This window comes from Geotrypetes seraphini, chromosome 5 (assembly GCF_902459505.1).
Source record: "Geotrypetes seraphini chromosome 5, aGeoSer1.1, whole genome shotgun sequence".
Lineage (NCBI taxonomy): Eukaryota > Metazoa > Chordata > Amphibia > Gymnophiona > Dermophiidae > Geotrypetes > Geotrypetes seraphini.
Window position 1 is genome coordinate 264,760,913 of NC_047088.1, and position 18,440 is coordinate 264,779,352.

An 18,440-nucleotide genomic window follows, 5' to 3' on the forward strand; every position below is an offset into this window, starting at 1 on the left:
TGTACAGTGTACATTTAATGGAAGAACTTCTGATTTATTCCAATTTATCTTATATCCTGAGAACTTTCCAAATTTCTCAATCAACTCAAGTAAATGTGGAATAGTAGATTCTGGATTCCTCAAATACAATAGTAAATCATCTGCATATGCAGATACTTTATATTCTCTATCTGAATGTGGTATACCTTGTATTTCCTTTACTTGTTGGATAGCTAATATTAAGGGTTCTAAAACAATATCAAACAGTAAAGGAGACAAGGGACAACCTTGTCTAACTCCCCTCTGTAAATTAAATTTTTCTGAAAAAGTATTATTAATATATAATCTAGCAGAAGGGGAGCTATACAATGTTTGTATTATTTGTATGAATCCAGGACCTATACCAAACCATTCCAATGCCTGATACATAAAGGTCCATTCTACTCTATCAAAAGCCTTTTCTGCATCTAAAGAAACAGCAAAAGTAGGCTCATTCATTTTCTTTGTTAAGTATAACATATGGAATGCTAATCTGGTATTATGAGATGAATGTCTTTGAGCAACGAATCCTGTTTGATGCATACCTATAATATAAGGGAGAGCTTTAGCCAATCTTAAGGCTAATATTTTTGCTAGTAATTTACCATCTACATTTATTAAAGATATTGGCCTATAGTTTGAAACCAAAGTGGGATCTTTATTTGGCTTTGGCAAAACAATAGTTAAAGATTCTGCTATAGTGCCATTAATAGAACCTTTATTAAGTTGGTATTGATAAAGATTTAATAAATAGGGCAATAGAAAATTTTGAAATGTTTTATAGAATTCTACCGTATATCCATCACCAACTGGAGCGGATCCAACTCTAAGGGACTTCAAAGCTGTTCCTAATTCTTTTAGTGATATTGGTTCTTCCAAACTTCGTTTTACATGTTCAGGAATTTTTGGACCCTCTAACATTTTCAAAAATTCTAAACCATCTTTTTCTTTATTTAAATAAGTCTCGGAAGAATAAAGAGATCTATAAAACTTTAGGAACTGTTTTAAAATAGGCTTAATTTGTGTAAATGTTTCACCATTTTCATCTTTAATGGCAATTAATTTTGATTTCCTTTTTTTCGCTTTAAGATAATTTGCCAATATTCTTCCCGCCTTATTTGAGTTACCATAATACAAAGCTTGTTGAGAAAATATATCTTTCCTGATCAATTTAGATGAAATCTCATTATATTTCCCTTTAAGTTTTAACAATTCTTGTTGAATAGAATATTCCCATTTTTCTATAAGTTTTAATTCTAAAATTTTAATCTTTTTCTAAATTTAAAAATTGTTTTTTAATCTGTTTTTTAAGATAAGCCGAATAAGAAATTATTTGTCCTCTCATTGATGCCTTAAAAGCATCCCATAATATTTCCATAGAGATCTCGTCTTTATCATTCAATTGAAAATAATCCTTCATTTTTGTTTGAAGATTCTCACAAAATATTGGATCAGCAAGCAATGTATTATCAAACTTCCAAATTGGTCTATTAGTATTTTGATCTGCAATCTTAATTTCAATCCAGACCCCACCATGATCAGATAAAATGATTGGATCAATGGCAGCTTGTGACACCTGATGTGCCAAATTATTTGAAATAAAAATATAATCTATTCTTGAAAAAGAATTATGAACATGAGAACAGAAAGAAAATTCCCGTCCATCAAAATGAAGTATTCGCCAAATATCTGTCAAATCGCAAGATTGTACCAAATTATCTAATCCCATAGATTTCATAAATCTACTTGGGTTTTTATCCAATGGAGGATCCATAACAGCATTAAAATCCCCAGCTACTATTAGATTTGAAGTAGCCAGTGGCAAAATCAATTGTTGAAGAGTCTTAAAAAATTCATTTTGGTTCAAATTAGGGGCATATATATTAAACAACGTCATGGTAGTATTTCCCACGCTCATTTCCACATTTACCCATCTTCCATGAATATCTGATGCTTTTAATTTGAATGAAGCAGAGCATTTTTTTATTCACTAGAATAGCAACACCCGCTTTTTTCCCTATAGCTGGTGAGAAAAAACAATGCTTGACCCAACCTCCTTCCAATTTATTTGATTCAATATTTGAAAGGTGGGTCTCTTGTATAAAGCATATATCCGCATCTTGCCTTTTTAAAAATAATAATGCTTTTTTCCTTTTTATTATATGATTTAGACCATTAACATTCAAAGATAGAATCTTAAGATCCATTTAAATTTTTAAAGCACAAATATCCCAAAATTGAACAGTAAATAATTATTTTTAATAACTTATCCCAATGTATTAAATGTTTTATAATGTCCCAGCCCCTACCCTCACCCATCCCTTCATTAAATATCTCCCCCCCCTTTCCCTCCCTCCCACCCCCTACTAAATACGAAAACTTGGATACGCAGATTGAGGTTAGGTATAAATAACTCCCACAAGCTATTACCAAATTCAACTTTAATTACTACAATTAAATTAATTTTTTCCCCTTCTTTTTTATCATAAATATAAAATCTCAGGATCTATATCCGAATTATATAGGAATTATAAGGGAATCTTTATCTATACTTATTCATTTATAAGCTTGTTCATTATCCTCAATAATATAGTATAAGATCCTTGCATCCAGATGATTTAAAATGTATTATTATTATTTTTTTTTTAAAATCAGGAGTTAGTTTTAACCTCATGAACAACAATATAATAGTGTTTAAACATCAAAATGATATATTCTTAGTTTATAATATAAATATATATGAAAATATAATGCATCAAAAGCATAGGAGAATTCCTAAGATGAAAACTAGAAGAGCCAGCAAATCAAAATAGCAACAGTGCTATCACTTCGAAGCATTAGAATAAGACGTTATTAAACCATAAAATATGACTTTTTTTTTTTTTTTTTTGAGGAATATACAGGAGAATTTCTAAGATGAAATTTGGATCTTACCAGGAGAATCAATAGATAAAATAAGAACTCCCTGTATATTTTTTTTTTTCCCCTCCGACCCTTTTGAAACGCAAAACTTATCCGGAAGTACCTCCTCTAACAGGAAATCACCTAATTTAACCAATCATATTCTACTTTTATCTTTGACATTATATTCGTTAATATGATTGAAGGAGTTTTTCTCTTCCCTTGCAAGTAACGCCCTTTACGTTTCTATAGCCAATCAGTAACTATTTTACTTTAAGGTCAGTGAGTCAAAAGCAGTATTCTGCGCTAAGATTTCAATCGGATCCCTTTCAGCTCCACGATGTTACATGTAAGTCTATTTTATTATAAAATCCAGAATAAAATTATGAAGATCAGAAAAAATTTATGTCCTTAAGTTGGCCTGAGGGTAATGTTCTCTTCTTGCTTCTTATTAAGAACGTTCCATGTATTTCAAATTATAGTTCCATCCACGTGCGATTCTAACCGTTGTATTAGAAGTTTTGAGTTTTAACTGAAATTTTCCTGTATGTTCATATTATCAAAAGTCATAATATATGTAGATAATTAATTTTGAAAAGATCCTTTCAGATGTTCTTAAGAGGACATTGGTTGTTCATGTTGCTCAAGAAATTCCTGTAGTTTTTTCGGGTCCGAGAAATTTTGAGTTGTATTATTAATTGTTATTTTCATTACTGCCGGATATAGGAGCCCATACCTAGCCCCCAGGGATCTTAATTGGGGTCTCAAGTCTAGAAATTGTTTTCTTCTCAATGCCGTTTCTCTTGCAAAGTCAGGGACAATGTGTATTTTTGCGTCCTGACATTTGAGATTTTTAATCTCTTTGGCTAGTTGACAAATTTCTACTGCTTGTTGATGTCTCAGGAGCTTAAAAATTAAAGTTCTTGGACCCATTTGTGAGTTTTTCCTCTGAGTTGGGATCCTGTGTGCTCTTTCTATTTCTAATTCAGTTTTGAATTTTAATGGCAGCACTTTAGGCAAAAATTGTTCCAAGAAAGTTATAGGGTCGTTTTTTTTCCATCCCTTCCGGCATCCCGATAATTCTTAAATTATTTCTTCGTTCTCGATTCCGGCTATCTTCAAGATCTCTTTTAATTTCTGTGATCTCTTTCCATATTGTTTTATTGTGTCTCATATCCATATTTATTTGCTCCGAGTTTTCCTCCAAAATAGTTATTCTGTTTTCTGTCACCTCCACTCTTTTAGTGAGGATTGCAGCATCGTCCATTGCTTTTTGTAATTTTTTATTGCTATCTAAAACAATCTCCTTTATTTGCCGTAATTCCTCCATAACGTCGGGGCTTTCGTCTGATGGTAACGGCACCTTTGAAGGAGGAGTGCTAGGCTCCGGCTTTGATCTTTTGTTGCTTCCTGTACCGGATCCTCCAGCCATAGATTCTCCTTTATTTTGTTTGCTAGATGCCATATTTTGATGTTATTTAGCCGTTTTTCTTTTATAATTTAATTATTTTTGTAGTATTTTCTATAAATAGGCTTGTATACACGGAGCTACTCACTCACCCAACCATCAGAGTTCGCGTCCAAGCCACGCCCCCAATAAACATACAATCATATCCATAGTGAATTGAAGATACATAAGGGAGGCAGGGATAAATTACAATTGTTAAAAAAAAAAAACCAATGAGGAAGGGACAACATCAGGAAGGGTATTTAAAGCCAAAGTTTGGGGTTTTTTTTAAAGTAAAATTTGATCTAAAAAGAAATGTTTAAATGAGGCTTGATCTAAAAGTGAATAGAAAGGTCGGTGACCTATTTATAAATCTGGTTAAAGAAAAAAAAAAGAGAAAAATCCAATCTAAGATTCAAATGCATCTTTATATAGGTAACTTTTTAGTCTGCTTTTAAATTTATCTAAAGAGGTTTCAGCACGTAAATAGATTGGTAGCTGGTTCCAAAGCTGAGGTCCCAAGATCGAAAAGATTGAAGTTCTTCTAGTGCCTATTACTTTCAATGATGAAATGGATAGCAAATGCTGATCTGTTGATCTTAAAGGTCTAGTTGGGGAATATGGTATTAAATATCGATGTAAAAATGTTGGAGTATTGGTTTGCTGGATTTTAAATGTTAGCGATGCGATTTTATATGTTATTCTATATGAGATCGGTAGCCAGTGTGCTTCTTGCAGTTTAAGCGCTAGTATTCCATAGTATAAACACCTAAATGGCGATTAAAATTTAGGAGCCAAGTTACAGAAGGAGCAGGATAGTGGCAATATTCAGCTAAACTTATTAATGCTTCCTAAAAAGAGCAAGTATAACTTTATATCGATAAGCAGCTGTATTTATCCATTTACATTCACTGTATATATCGCTAACCTTAAACAGATAACTTATCCTTATAAAGTTATACAGCCTGTCCCTTTGAACAATGCATAAAATACAGAGGTCAAAGACTCACTGAGGGGGCTAGATAACTGATTAACGTTAGCCAGTTATCATTACGAAATATTCAGCTGACCCTAACCAGCTAGGTTTTCACTGCAAATTTTTGTGTGACCAGGTTACCCCGCAGTTTCCTGGACCATGGGATGATTTTCCAAGGGCTGCTGAGCAGAGATGGTATCATCTATCAAAGTGGGAAACAAGTGTCTTCAGCAGCAGACTGGCTAACCTACTGAAGAAGGCTTGAAACTAGAATCGTTGGGGGGGGTGAATGGGACTTCTATATGCCACCTTTTTGTGGTTACATTTAAAGTGGTTTATATAGGTTCTTATTTTGTACCTGGGGCAATGGAGGATTAAATGATTTGCCTGGGGTCACAAGGAGCAGTTTTGGGTTTTGATCCCATAACCTCGCAGAGTTAACAGTTCTACCACTAGGTCACTTCTCACCTTCTAAGCCTTCCAGGTAAGTACAAGCCCTCAAGTAAATGAATCATTAAAAACTTCTACATACAGGGGTAATGTCTGCAAAGCACAGTATATACTAATGCCCATAGTACGGGAAAGAAAGTTTCTCACTATATCCATAGACAGCAGGATTTGTCAGGCACACAAGTGGATGAGGTCATCACTTATTACCATGACAGAATATCTCTCCCAGATAGGGTTATCGGAATAAAAGAGAACGAATTGCGATATCCGGGTTTTATTTCAATTGAAAGCAATGAGTAACAAGGTCAGCATCTATGGGACAAACTTAGGTTTTTTTTGTTTTTTTTTTTTGTTAAATCGTTCTATTTGGACCCCAGTTAGATTGAATAAGTTGAATAATTCTAGGTCTAATAGCATTGTCACTTAAACATAGGAACATTGGATCACTTACTGTTTTGTTGTCCTATGATACTGAGCTTTTGGAAGTCAATTTGGGGACATATTAATAATATTTTAGATTGGTGATCCCTTTCACCTATGAGGTAGTGATTTGTGGAACTGTGTTGCATGTAAAAGATCCCTTAGATATATATAAAAGGCGACTATTTTTAATTATGACGGGTACAGCTGTACAATTGATTATGCGCAACTGGAAAAATTGGGACCGTCTTAGCTTTACGTTCTGGTAGGCAAATTTATGTTTATTGTATAAATATGAAAAAACAAATGCTGATTTGTCAGGGAACACAAAAATTTTTTAATTAATTTGAGGCCCATTGATGTCTTTTGTAGAATCATTACAGTTTAACTTTGTTTGATGTAATAATGGCACATCCAGTGGGGGGAGGTATATACTTAAATGATCTTCTGATTTACGATGTTTTCTAGGGGGAAGGGAAGGGAGGGGGATTTATATTTGTTAAGGGTTGATTAATTATTTCTTTTTTTATATATATAAATCTTTATTAATTTTCCATTCCAAAAACAGTGCTTTTAAAGAATAGTTTCAAGTTTAATAGATTTTGATTTTTACGCAATATCATATATTTCAATGCGTATTACATGTTTCAATACATAAAAAGAGAGCAGGGTGGACAAAATAAAATAAGATAAGACATTACATACAAATCATTTTGTTCTATTACAAATTAGTACAAACTGATACAAATGGGTAATGGGAAGAACTACAATTTATAAAAAAAAAGAAACATATAAGGTTTGAACACAAAGGATGGGATCATTTAAGAAGTATAGAACGAATTGATTGAAGATGCTTTAATCATTTGTAATGAATTCAGTCAGAATATGAGGATTTTGTTTAGATTAATTGAACAGTCTATATATTATCAGCCTTTTTTTTAACGAAAAAAGTTTTTAAAAAGAGCTTACAGTTTCAATTTGATGACCTATTTGTTTAATTCATTGGGGGTCAAAATATTGTGTTTACTTGAATGTTCTATCTACATATTGAATGCATCTTTATAAAGAAAGCCTTTTAAGGCACGCTTAAATTTGTCTAATGATGGTTCCCTGCGTAAGTAAATTGGCAAATTATTCCACTTTTGGGAAGCTAGTACTGAAAAAATGGTTGCTCTTCTGGTCCTAATTATTTTCAAAGAAGGAATAGTTAGTAAGTTTTGTTGTGTTGATCTGAGTGTTCTAAATGGAGAATAAGGTATTAAGAGTCGATCCAAGAATATCGGCTCGTGCGATTGTTGAATTTTAAATGTTAGTAATATGATTTTAAACGTTATTCTATGTGTAACAGGTAACCAATGTGCAGCTTGTAAAAGTGGTGTGACGTGATCATACTTTTTTGAATTCATAATAATTTTTATTGCTGTATTTTGTATTATCTGTAATCTTCTTATTTCTTTATTGGCTATACCATGGTATAAAGTGTTACAATAATCTAGCCTAGAAATGATTAGAGAATGAATAAGAGTGTTGAGAGCTACCGGTTTAAGAACTTTAGTTAATGATCTGATGAGACGTAACTTGTTGAAACAATTTTTAACTACTGAACTAATTTAGTTATGATAACTGAATTCTTGATCCAGGGTTACTCCCAATATTTTTGTTGTATTCACTTGTTGGAGGGGGATATTGTTTAGTAGTATCTGAAATGAAAATTGTTCTTTTAATTCTCTTTTCCATGGGAAGAGCATCACTGATGATTTGGTTGCATTCAACGCCAACATGTTGCCCTTAAGCCATTGGCTTATTTGTGTTAGCTTATTATTAATAGATATTATCTCTTTTGGATCTGCTAGATTTAGGGGGTAAAGTAATTGGATATCGTCTGCGTATGCAAAAGCGGAAAATCCAATGGATTGGCTAAGAGTTAGTAGAGGTGCCCAAAAAATATTAAATAGAAGCGGAGAGAGGGCCACTACAATCGGTCAAATAAGTATTACAATACTTTTCCTCCCCCCCCCCCACAACCAAAATCAGATGTAAATTATTTATTTATTCATTTTGACATTGATGAACTATTTCTGATAGCTTATAAGTGCTTAATTCTTAGATTTATGACAAGTATGTTATATTGCACTTTTGTAGGAACTGAAAATTTAATAAAGATTTAAAAAAGAAAAAAAAAAGACATCTGGGCTTTACTTCTATTAAAAGCCTTTTTCTGGAGCTGTATGGTAACTACTAGCAGAGCTCAGAACAAAGTGCAGAGTTGTGGGCATGTGTAGCCCTTCCTGTGTGTACAGTGGTCTCCTTAGACTTCATTAGACTTTTTAATATTTTAAATTGTATAATAGTCTCTGCTGCATTTGATTGCTTACGAAGTATTGTTTTTTTATTATGAAATTGTATCCTCTTCGCTGAATTGTTCAGTTTTATTCCTTGTTGTGAACCGCCCAGAACTGTGGGTAGGGCGGTATATAAGAAAATAAATTATTATAATTATTAGATAATTCCAGAGCTTAAGAAAGAATGCAACTCTTCAAGAGGTGGAAAGAATTATGTTCTTGATCAAACATGTTACAGGTGAGAAACAATCTTTTTTCATAGACAGGGAGAACATAAGAATAGCCCCACTTGGTTAGACCAGGATCCTACTCCCACGGAGGCCAATCCAGGCAACAATCCATGCTACTGACCCAGGGCAAGTGAGACACACAAGTGGTTGACTCCCAAGCTTGGGGTTGGTCAATGCCTATTTGTCTAGCTGACAGATTACAGTCAGGTTGGACACTACAGCTCATCCAAAAGGCTGATCCAAGCATTAGTAAGAAATTCAAGTATAAAGTGAGGAGCAATGCACGTTTTGCATTTTACATGTATATATCCCAGCTTTGTAATATCAGGATTTAGACATGTATGCTGGTTTATCAACACCTACATTGTGAACAGCACTTCTTGTTTTTTGTTTTTTTAAATTCTTTATTTAATTTTAAGCTTTCATCAAGTGTACAAAATTCATATGAACAATATTAAATAGACCACTTGAACATCTTAGCAGTATACTTTATAAACATAAAAGCAACCCTCCCCCACCCTCCCTCTAAGCCATAAACCCTCCAATAGAAATCCTCCCCCCTCCCAACACTAAGTGGTGTATAATTAATAGAAAAACGGCATTTAATCATGACAAAAAGATGTTAATGGCTCCCATATTTTTATAAAATTTTTATAATTTCCATTCTGTACCACCAGTGATCTTTCCATTCTATATAAATGACACAACGAATTCCACCAGAAATTAAAATTAAGTCTACTGTGGTCTTTCCAGTTATTAGTAATATGTTGGATGGCAACACCTGTCATGATCAATAAAAGTTTATTGTTACACGATGATATCTGACTCTTTTTTCTCATGGACATTCCAAATATCACAGTATCATAAGATAACGCTACATGATTTTCCAATAAACAATTTATTTGATCCCAGATTGAATTCCAAAAGGCTAAGATATGGGGACAGTAATACAAAAGATGATCCAAAGTCCCTACATCAAGAACAGCACTTCTAAAATGAACACCATTTTGTATCAGCATGTTGGGCACGTACCGGGGACATGTTGATTATTTCCATGTATTTCTTTGCAGTGGTACCAACAGCAACAGGCCCAAAATGAAGCTCAGAGTGCTGCAGCCCTGCAGTGAAAGATGCATCCTTTGACCCTTTAACCAAGAGATGTGAATATTTAGCTGTAAAATATAAAATAAAAACATAAGTATTAGAGTGGGAAAAAAATATCTGTGGCTCCTGAGGTGCACATAGTCTTTGGTACAAAAATATCAGAAATACCACAAGGCTGCTGGGATAGACTGTGACAGCCACTTTGGAAAATGCTATTCTCCATGTTGGAGGTGTGGGGGGGATCAGACCAGAACTGGGAGTGCCTCTGCACAGTTCTCTTTGGTATGGGCATCCCAGCCAATATTCAGCCGGGGCCCACATAAATGTCTTAGGTAGGCCCCCACTAAATATTGGCCAGAATGTGAACAAGCTCAGGCAGCCACACTGGAACAACTATCCCCGGATATTCAGTTTAGAGTTTATTTAAAATTTGATTACTAAGATTCAGGTGGCTTACAATAAAAGAAATATAAAAATAGATAAAAGGAAAGGAATGCCATAAAATCAGATAGAAAAGACCTAAAACATCCATTCAAGGAAAAAAAAAGAATACTAAAATATGTCTATGAACTCCGTGTGCTAATAAACTTTCCATTGCACATCAGACAATATTAAAGGCCAGGTGAAAGAAATATATCTTGAGCAAAAATTTACATTTTTTTAATGTCATCTCAGCAAGAATCCCGAGCAGCCGAGGCCACTGCTATCACTGCACATGGCCCAGCACTGCGTCTGCAAGGCTAATTCAGTTGGTGACAGTCAGTATTTTAAAAGGCGCTGGCTTGAAATCTTACCAAGGGATAATAAATAGATGCTCTTTTGCTTGTTCCACTGGACTCCATACTGACAGACTGCTTTCACCTCATGTGGCATAGCCTTTTGGGGCTTAAAGACAACCTTTATCTTGCATTTCTCTTTTGGCTCCAGTCTGCCACTGGCTGGCAATAAAATAAAATATTCTGGTGCCTCCAACTTAAAATCTGTCTGCAACTCGCTGGACAACAAAAGATAGATGGAACCGTTAGATCAGATGCCAGAAACTTAAGGAAGAATCAGCCAACATCTTATAAACATTGCACTATATACCAAACTGCATTTTTCTTTTTTTAATTCTTTATTCATTTTATATTTTACATCAAGTGTACAGAAAATAACAAGATTTTAAATATACATCACTTGAATTTCTAGAACTAGTCTTAAAAATAAGCTTTAACCCCATTCCTCCCACCAAATTGATATGAATAATATACATAACATAATATAATATCATAACATTTCTTTCATATCTAATAATGAATTCAAAACACAAAAACCCTCCCCCCAACCTAAATCAGCAATTATATAAAGTAGGCAAAGGTGATAATTAATCCTTACAATAATTCATTAATGGCCCCCATACATCCTTAAATTTATTAAAATATCCTTTTTGAACTGCTAGCGCTCTTTCCAATTTATACAAGTAGCACACTGAATTCCACCAAAAACAATAATTCAGTCTTTTATAGTCTTTCCAATTATATGTTATTTGTTGGATGGCAACTCCTGTCAATATCATTAAAATATCAATATCATTATTACTAGAAGATAATTGGCTTTCAACTCTCATAGACATGCCAAATAAAATTGTGTCATACGACAACGCCACATGATTTTCTAACATACAATCTATTTGATCCCAGATCGACTGTCAAAAATCCTTAATAAATGGACAATGAAATAATAAATGATCTAAAGTTCCAGCCTCGAGATGACAATGCCAACATCTATTAGACTTAGAGCAATCCAATTTTTGTAAACAAACAGGGGTCCAGAATGCTCTATGCAACAAGAAAAACCATGTTTGCCTCATAAGAACATAAGAACATAAGCAATGCCTCTGCCGGGTCAGACCTGAGGTCCATCGTGCCCAGCAGTCCGCTCACGCGGCGGCCCAACAGGTCCAGGACCTGTGCAGTAATCCTCTATCTATACCCTTCTATCCCCTTTTCCAACAGGAAATTGTCCAATCCTTTCTTAAACCCCAGTACCGTACTCTGCCCTATTACGTCCTCTGGAAGCGCATTCCAGGTGTCCACCACCCGCTGAGTAAAGAAAAACTTCCTAGCATTTGTTTTGAATCTATCCCCTTCCAATTTTTCCTAATGCCCTCTTGTTCTTTTATGTTTTGAAAATTGGAAGAATCTATCTCTCTCTACTTTCTCCATGCCCTTCATGATCTTGTAGGTTTCTATCATGTCTCCTCTGAGTCTCCGCTTTTCCAGGGAGAAGAGCTCCAGCCTCTCCAATCTTTCAGTGTATGAAAGGTTTTCCATGCCCTTAATCATTTGTGTCGCTCTCCTCTGGACCCTCTCAAGTATTGCCATATCCTTCTTAAGGTACGGTGATCAATACTGAACACAGTACTCCAGGTGCGGGCGCACCATTGCCCGATACAACGGCAGGATGACTTCTTTTGTTCTGGTCGTAATACCATTTTTAATAATACCCAACATTCTGTTTGCCTTCTTCGCGGCTGCTGTGCATTGCGCCGTTGACTTCATTGTTGTATCCACCAGTACACCCAAATCTCTTTTAAGGTTACTTCCCTCTAATACTAATCCCCCCATTTGGTAGCTGAACATCGGGTTCTTTCTCCCTATATGCATGACCTTGCATTTCCCTACATTGAATTTCATCTGCCATTTATTCGCCCACTCCTCCAGTTTGTTTAGGTCCCTTTGTAGGTCCTCACACTCTTCCGTAGTTCTAACCCTTCTACAGAGTTTAGTGTCGTCCGCAAATTTTATAACTTCACATTTCGTCCCCGTTTCCAGGTCATTAATAAATATATTGAACAGCAGCAGTCCAAGTACAGACCCCTGCGGAACTCCGCTCGTGACTTTCCTCCAGCCCGAGTAGTGACCCTTCACTCCAACCCTCTGTCTCCTGCCTGCCAACCAGTGTTTGATCCATCTGTGTACGTCCCCTTTCACCCCGTGGTTCCACAGCTTCCTAAGTAGCCGCTCATGGGGTACCTTGTCAAAGGCCTTTTGGAAGTCAAGGTAAATGATGTCTACAGGTTCCCCTTTGTCCAACTGGCTGTTTACCCCCTCAAAGAAGTGCAGTAAGTTTGTTTGGCACGATCTTCCCTTGCAGAAGCCATGTTGGCTCGCTTTCATCAGCCCATTTTTTTCGATGTGCTCACAGATGCTGTCCTTTATCAGTGCTTCTACCATCTTGCCTGGAACCGATGTCAAACTTACCGGCCTAGATGCAGACATTGTACATTTCACCCTCCAAGACCAAATACGTGGCCATTGAGATGCATTAATTTGATGCTTTATCTCAATGCTCCAAATATCTCTAAGTCCAGTTTTTGGTTTCTTATTCAAATATACAGATAGTAATTTATACCACTGCGCGGCTTGGTGACCCAGGAAGTCTGCCTGAAAGCATAAGAATTCTAAACTAAATTGATTATTAAGAGATTTCCATTCAGGGAACTCTGCCTGAATAGCCTGCTTCGGTTGCAACCATTTATAACTTTGTTTTTTATCAAGGCCAAATTTGTGTTGCAACTGTGAAAAATCAAGCAGTTTACCATTAGATATAACATCATCTAATGTGCGTATACCTGCTTTTATCCAATCCTTTCAGACAATCTTGAAACCACCTATTTGAATCCTGGAGTTTAGCCATATAGTTTGATGTGTAGATTTTTGAATTGGAATAAGTTATTGATAAATCTTATAGTTTCCCATGTGTCCATTAAAATTCTATTTTCTTTTCGTATTCTAGGCATTTTGATACTAAGAAGATGACCAAACCTAATGGGAAACATGAGCTGCCATTCCAACACCAACCAATCTGGAAGCTTATCCATGAGCTCTGGGAGGACCCAATACATACCCTGGCGCATAATATAAGACTGATGATATCTATAGTAGTTGGGAAAATTTACCCCACCCTCCACAATTGGCTTTTGCAAAGACACTAAGGCAACTCTTGCATTTTTACCCAGCCAAATAAATTTGGTAAGAATACTGTTTAATTTTTTATAGAAGGACCCCTGAAAAAAAAACTGGTATCATATACATTTGGTAACAAACTACAGGCAAAATCATCATCTTAATAGTTTGGACTCTCCCCCACCAAGATAGATGTAAAGGATTCCATTGCTCACATAACTCTGTTACCTTTTGTAATAAAGATCTTTCATTCACTTTCATTGTCTCATCAAGTGTATTTTTTATCCATATTCCTAAATATTTTATTCCATCATCTTTCCAAATAAAAGGGAATGAGTCAAATAAGCCTTTTGTACAATGTACATTTAGAGGAAGAACTTCTAACTTAGTCCAATTTATTTTATAACCGGATAATTTCCCAAATTTTTCAATCAATTCAAGTAAACATGGAATGGTTGTTTCAGGATATCTCAAATGAAGCAATATATCATCTGCATAAGCAGATACCTTATATTCCTTTCCAGAACGCGGAATACCTTGTATTTCCTTTACCTGTTGAATAGCTAATAATAAGGATTCAAGTACTATATCAAAAAGCAAAGGAGATAAGGGACAACCTTGTCTAACTCCCCTTTGTAACTTAAAGCAATCTGAGAAATTATTGTTAATATATGATCTAGCAACAGGGGAGCTATACAACGTTTGAATCATTTGTATAAATCCTGAACCAATACAAAAACAATCCATGGCTTGATACATAAAGGTCCATTCTACCCGGTCAAAAGCCTTCTCAGCATCTAAGGATACAGAAAAAGCCGGATCCTCTATGGTTTTTGTTAGATATAACATATGAAAGGCCAATCTGGTATTATTAAAAGAGTGTCTCTGAGCAACAAAACCCGTTTGGTGCATACCAACTATATAAGAAAGAGCCTTAGCCAAACGCAAGGCTAAAAGTTTAGCCAACAATTTACCATCTACATTTATTAAAGAAATAGGCCTGTAATTTGAAACCAACGTGGGATCTCTATTTGGCTTCGGTAAAACAATAGTTAATGATTCTGCCATAGTACCTGAAATACAACCTTTATTTAGTTGAGTCACAACTAACAACTAACAAATAAGGTAATAGGGCAATTTGGAATGATTTATAAAACTCTACCGTAAAACCATCACCACCTGGAGCGGTCCCTACTCTAAGGGACTTCAGTGCTGTTTGTAAGTGATATCGGCTCTTCTAGATTTCTTTTTATATGATCAGGAATTTTTGGACCCTCAATTAATTTTGGACCCTCAAAAATTCTAAACCATCTTTTTCTCTGTATAAGTAAGGCTCAGAAGAATAAAGGGATTTATAAAAATTTAAAAATTGTTTTAATATAGATCCAATTTGAGAATGAGTATCACCTTTTTCATCTTTAATTACACTTATTTTTGTCTTGCTTTTTTTTGCTTTAAGATAATTTGCCAATAATCTTCCCACCTTATTTGAGCTCTCATAATACAAAGCTTGCTGAGAAAAAATATCTTTCCTTATCAATTTAGAAGAAATCTCATTATATCTACATTTAGCTTTTAAAAGAGCTTGTAACGTAGAATATTCCCATTTATCAATTAATTTTGATTCTAAGACCTTAATTTCTTGTTCCAGAGTAGAAAATTGTTTTTTTTAGTTGTTTCTTAATATATGCTGAGAATGAAATAATTTGTCCTCTCATGGTTGCCTTAAAAGCATCCCATAAAGTTTCTATAGAGATTTCTTCCGTGTTATTAATTTGAAAAAAATCATTAATCTTTAATTTAAAATCCTCACAAAATTTTGGATCTACAAGCAATGCATTATCAAATCTCCAGACAGGTTTAGTATTATCTTGATCTGCAAAAATTAATTCAATCCACACACCACCATGATCCGACAAAATTATTGGGTCTATGGAGGCTCATGTAACCTGTTGTATTAACTGGTCAGAATCAAAAATATAATCTATTCTAGAAAAAGATTTATGAACATGTAAACAGAAAGAAAATTCCCGATCATTAAAATGAAGTGTTCGCCATATATCTTTTAAATTACAAGATTGTACAAAATTATCTAAGCCTAGAGATTTTATAATTTTACTAGGTTTTTTTATCCATTAAAGGATCCATAACAGCATTAAAATCCCCCGCCACTACTAAATTGGTAGCAGCCAGTGGTAAAACTAATTGTTGAAGAGTCTTAAAAAACTCAATTTGATTTGAATTAGGGTCATATACATTGAAAAGCGTCACAGTAGTATTACCCATGCTCATGTCTACATGCAACCATCTACCTAAAAGATCTGCAGCCATCATTTTAAACACTGCAGAGCACTTTTTGTTAATTAGGATAGCTACACCAGCCTTTTTCCCTACCGCAGGTGCAAAAAACAATACTTCATTCAATTACCTATTAATTTTTTAGATTCCTCATCAGACAAGTGTGTCTCTTGAATAAAGCAAACGTCCGCATTCTGTTGTTTTAAGTATAATAATGTCTTTTTTCTTTTAATCGGATGATTGAGACCATTAACGTTCAATGAAAGAATTTTAAAATCCATTATACTGATTAATCACAATACCACATATTTCCACAAAATAATTCTTAAATAATCTTTTTCCCCACTTTGAAAACCTGAACTAATCCCTTTCCCTTCACCCAAACCCAACCCACTATACCCCCATCCCACCCAAATCATTAGTGCAAACTTTGAAATGCACATGTAGAATCAAGTAAATGAAAAGCTCCCTTTAAGCCAAATCCACAAACAATTCTAAAATTAGTATCAAATTTCCCAATAATATAATGTAAGTCACCTATTATACAGGAATCATTTAATTTATATTCCTTTTTTTATTAATTATGTAATAACACTATTACTAGCCATACAGAAAAGAAAATCACAAAGAAAATTACATCACTCCTCCCTTCCATATATTTCTTCACATCCTGACATCTGATCAAAATTTGAATGTTTCACATTAGGATTCATCTGACAAATACAATATCTATCAATTTCCCCCAATGCTTCAGACTTCTTTAATGATAATACACAACTTTTCTTATATTGCTCGAGCTTTCATGCAGGAAGTTCCAAAAACCAAAATTCCTGCATAATCCAGTCTGATTGTACATCTCCAAAGTCTTTCTTCCTTTAAAAAATCATCTCTGTCTTCAAACCTTTAATCTCTACTGTGTCGAATTCATGCAATCTCACGTTTGTTTACGATATAAGAATATTGTTAAATGTGTACCTCTTTTATCTTACTATATTTTTGATTGTACGAACCAAACATGACTTATAATACTTTCCGCAAATCGATCAAAACCACCCTATTCGCTAAATTCATTGGCTAAAACGGTCCCCTCCCCACTAAGACCCCTCTCACGGATGTTCTAAATCTTTCAGACACTCATTACCCTTAGACCTCCAATTAATATGTAAGTTACCATTTAGACTATTGTACTGCATCTAGACTCTTTATTCGGTACTGTATTTAAACTTATTGTATGATTTTGAATTTGGACTCTCTCTACTGTATTATATGTGGATTTATTGTATTGTATTAGTATTGTACTGTACTTGTTATTCGCTGAATGTCCAGCCTTCTTACAATGTAAACCGCCTAGAAGTTGCCTGACTATGGCGGTATAGAAAAATAAAGTTATTATTATTATTATTATTATTAGTGATTCTAATAGGCGATTCATCAAATTTTTATTAATAAACTTGAATAATCCCAGAACTATTTCAAGCTTACAGTTGCAGTATATGACATACAGAATGCTGCACCTCATGACCAATGCATTTCATCACTTATGAAACTTCAAGGCTCATACCATCTCAGAAGACTCACAAAATAGCTTATAGTCAGATTTTCATTTTGAAAACATCTTGAAAAATTGCCAATAAATCTTCCAATTTGCACAAATATAACAGAAGACATTTGTCCAAAGCACTGCATACAATATCAAGTCACAACAATCTTTATTATGAAATTCATAATGCAGCAGATGAGCTGAACTTCTGATCCTTCTTCTCAATTATTTTAGTCTCAAGGTGTAGTATGCACAGCTTTTATTGCAATATTCCTATATGACACCATCCATCGATACAGAAATCCTTTAGGTCCGACGAGAGTCTAAGTGAAAGCATGGTGCAAGGCAAGGATCAGACCGTATCATACAGGCAATCCTCCCATTCACAGTCCTGCACTCCGATCCAAATAAAATCCCATTACAGTGTAGAAACATTCCAAACTTTACTAAAATCTTCAATAATGAAATCATTCTTCCCTTTATGTAGAGCTTATTATATCCTTGTTAAATCTGAAATACTTCAATTCCTTTTTATGGTCACAAGAAGCCACATTTGTAAAAAGAGAAGACTGGCACCAACATATATTTTAATCTGCACTTATTTCCATAAAATCCTTGAAATGAAAATCCATCAGCAGCTTCACCTTGAACTTTAACATAAGAACATAAGAAGTTGCCTCCTCTGAGGCAGACCAGAGGTCCATCCTGCTCAGCGGTCCGCTCCCGCGGTGGCCCATCAAGCCCATTGCCTGAGCAGTGATATATAT

General features: G+C 34.6%; 1 protein-coding gene across 3 annotated transcripts in view; it reads right to left on the reverse strand.

Annotated features, from left to right (window-relative positions):
- Nucleotides 1-18,440, reverse strand: part of CFAP65 (cilia and flagella associated protein 65) — a 351,728-nt gene that overhangs the window by 285,078 nt on the left and 48,210 nt on the right. For all 3 annotated transcript variants that reach the window (XM_033945108.1, XM_033945107.1, XM_033945109.1), the window contains 2 exons: nucleotides 10,683-10,882; nucleotides 9,817-9,956 (listed from right to left, as the gene is read on the reverse strand). In XM_033945108.1, the coding sequence (XP_033800999.1) occupies nucleotides 9,817-9,956; nucleotides 10,683-10,882 (340 nt within the window). The remainder of the gene's footprint in view (nucleotides 1-9,816; nucleotides 9,957-10,682; nucleotides 10,883-18,440) is intronic.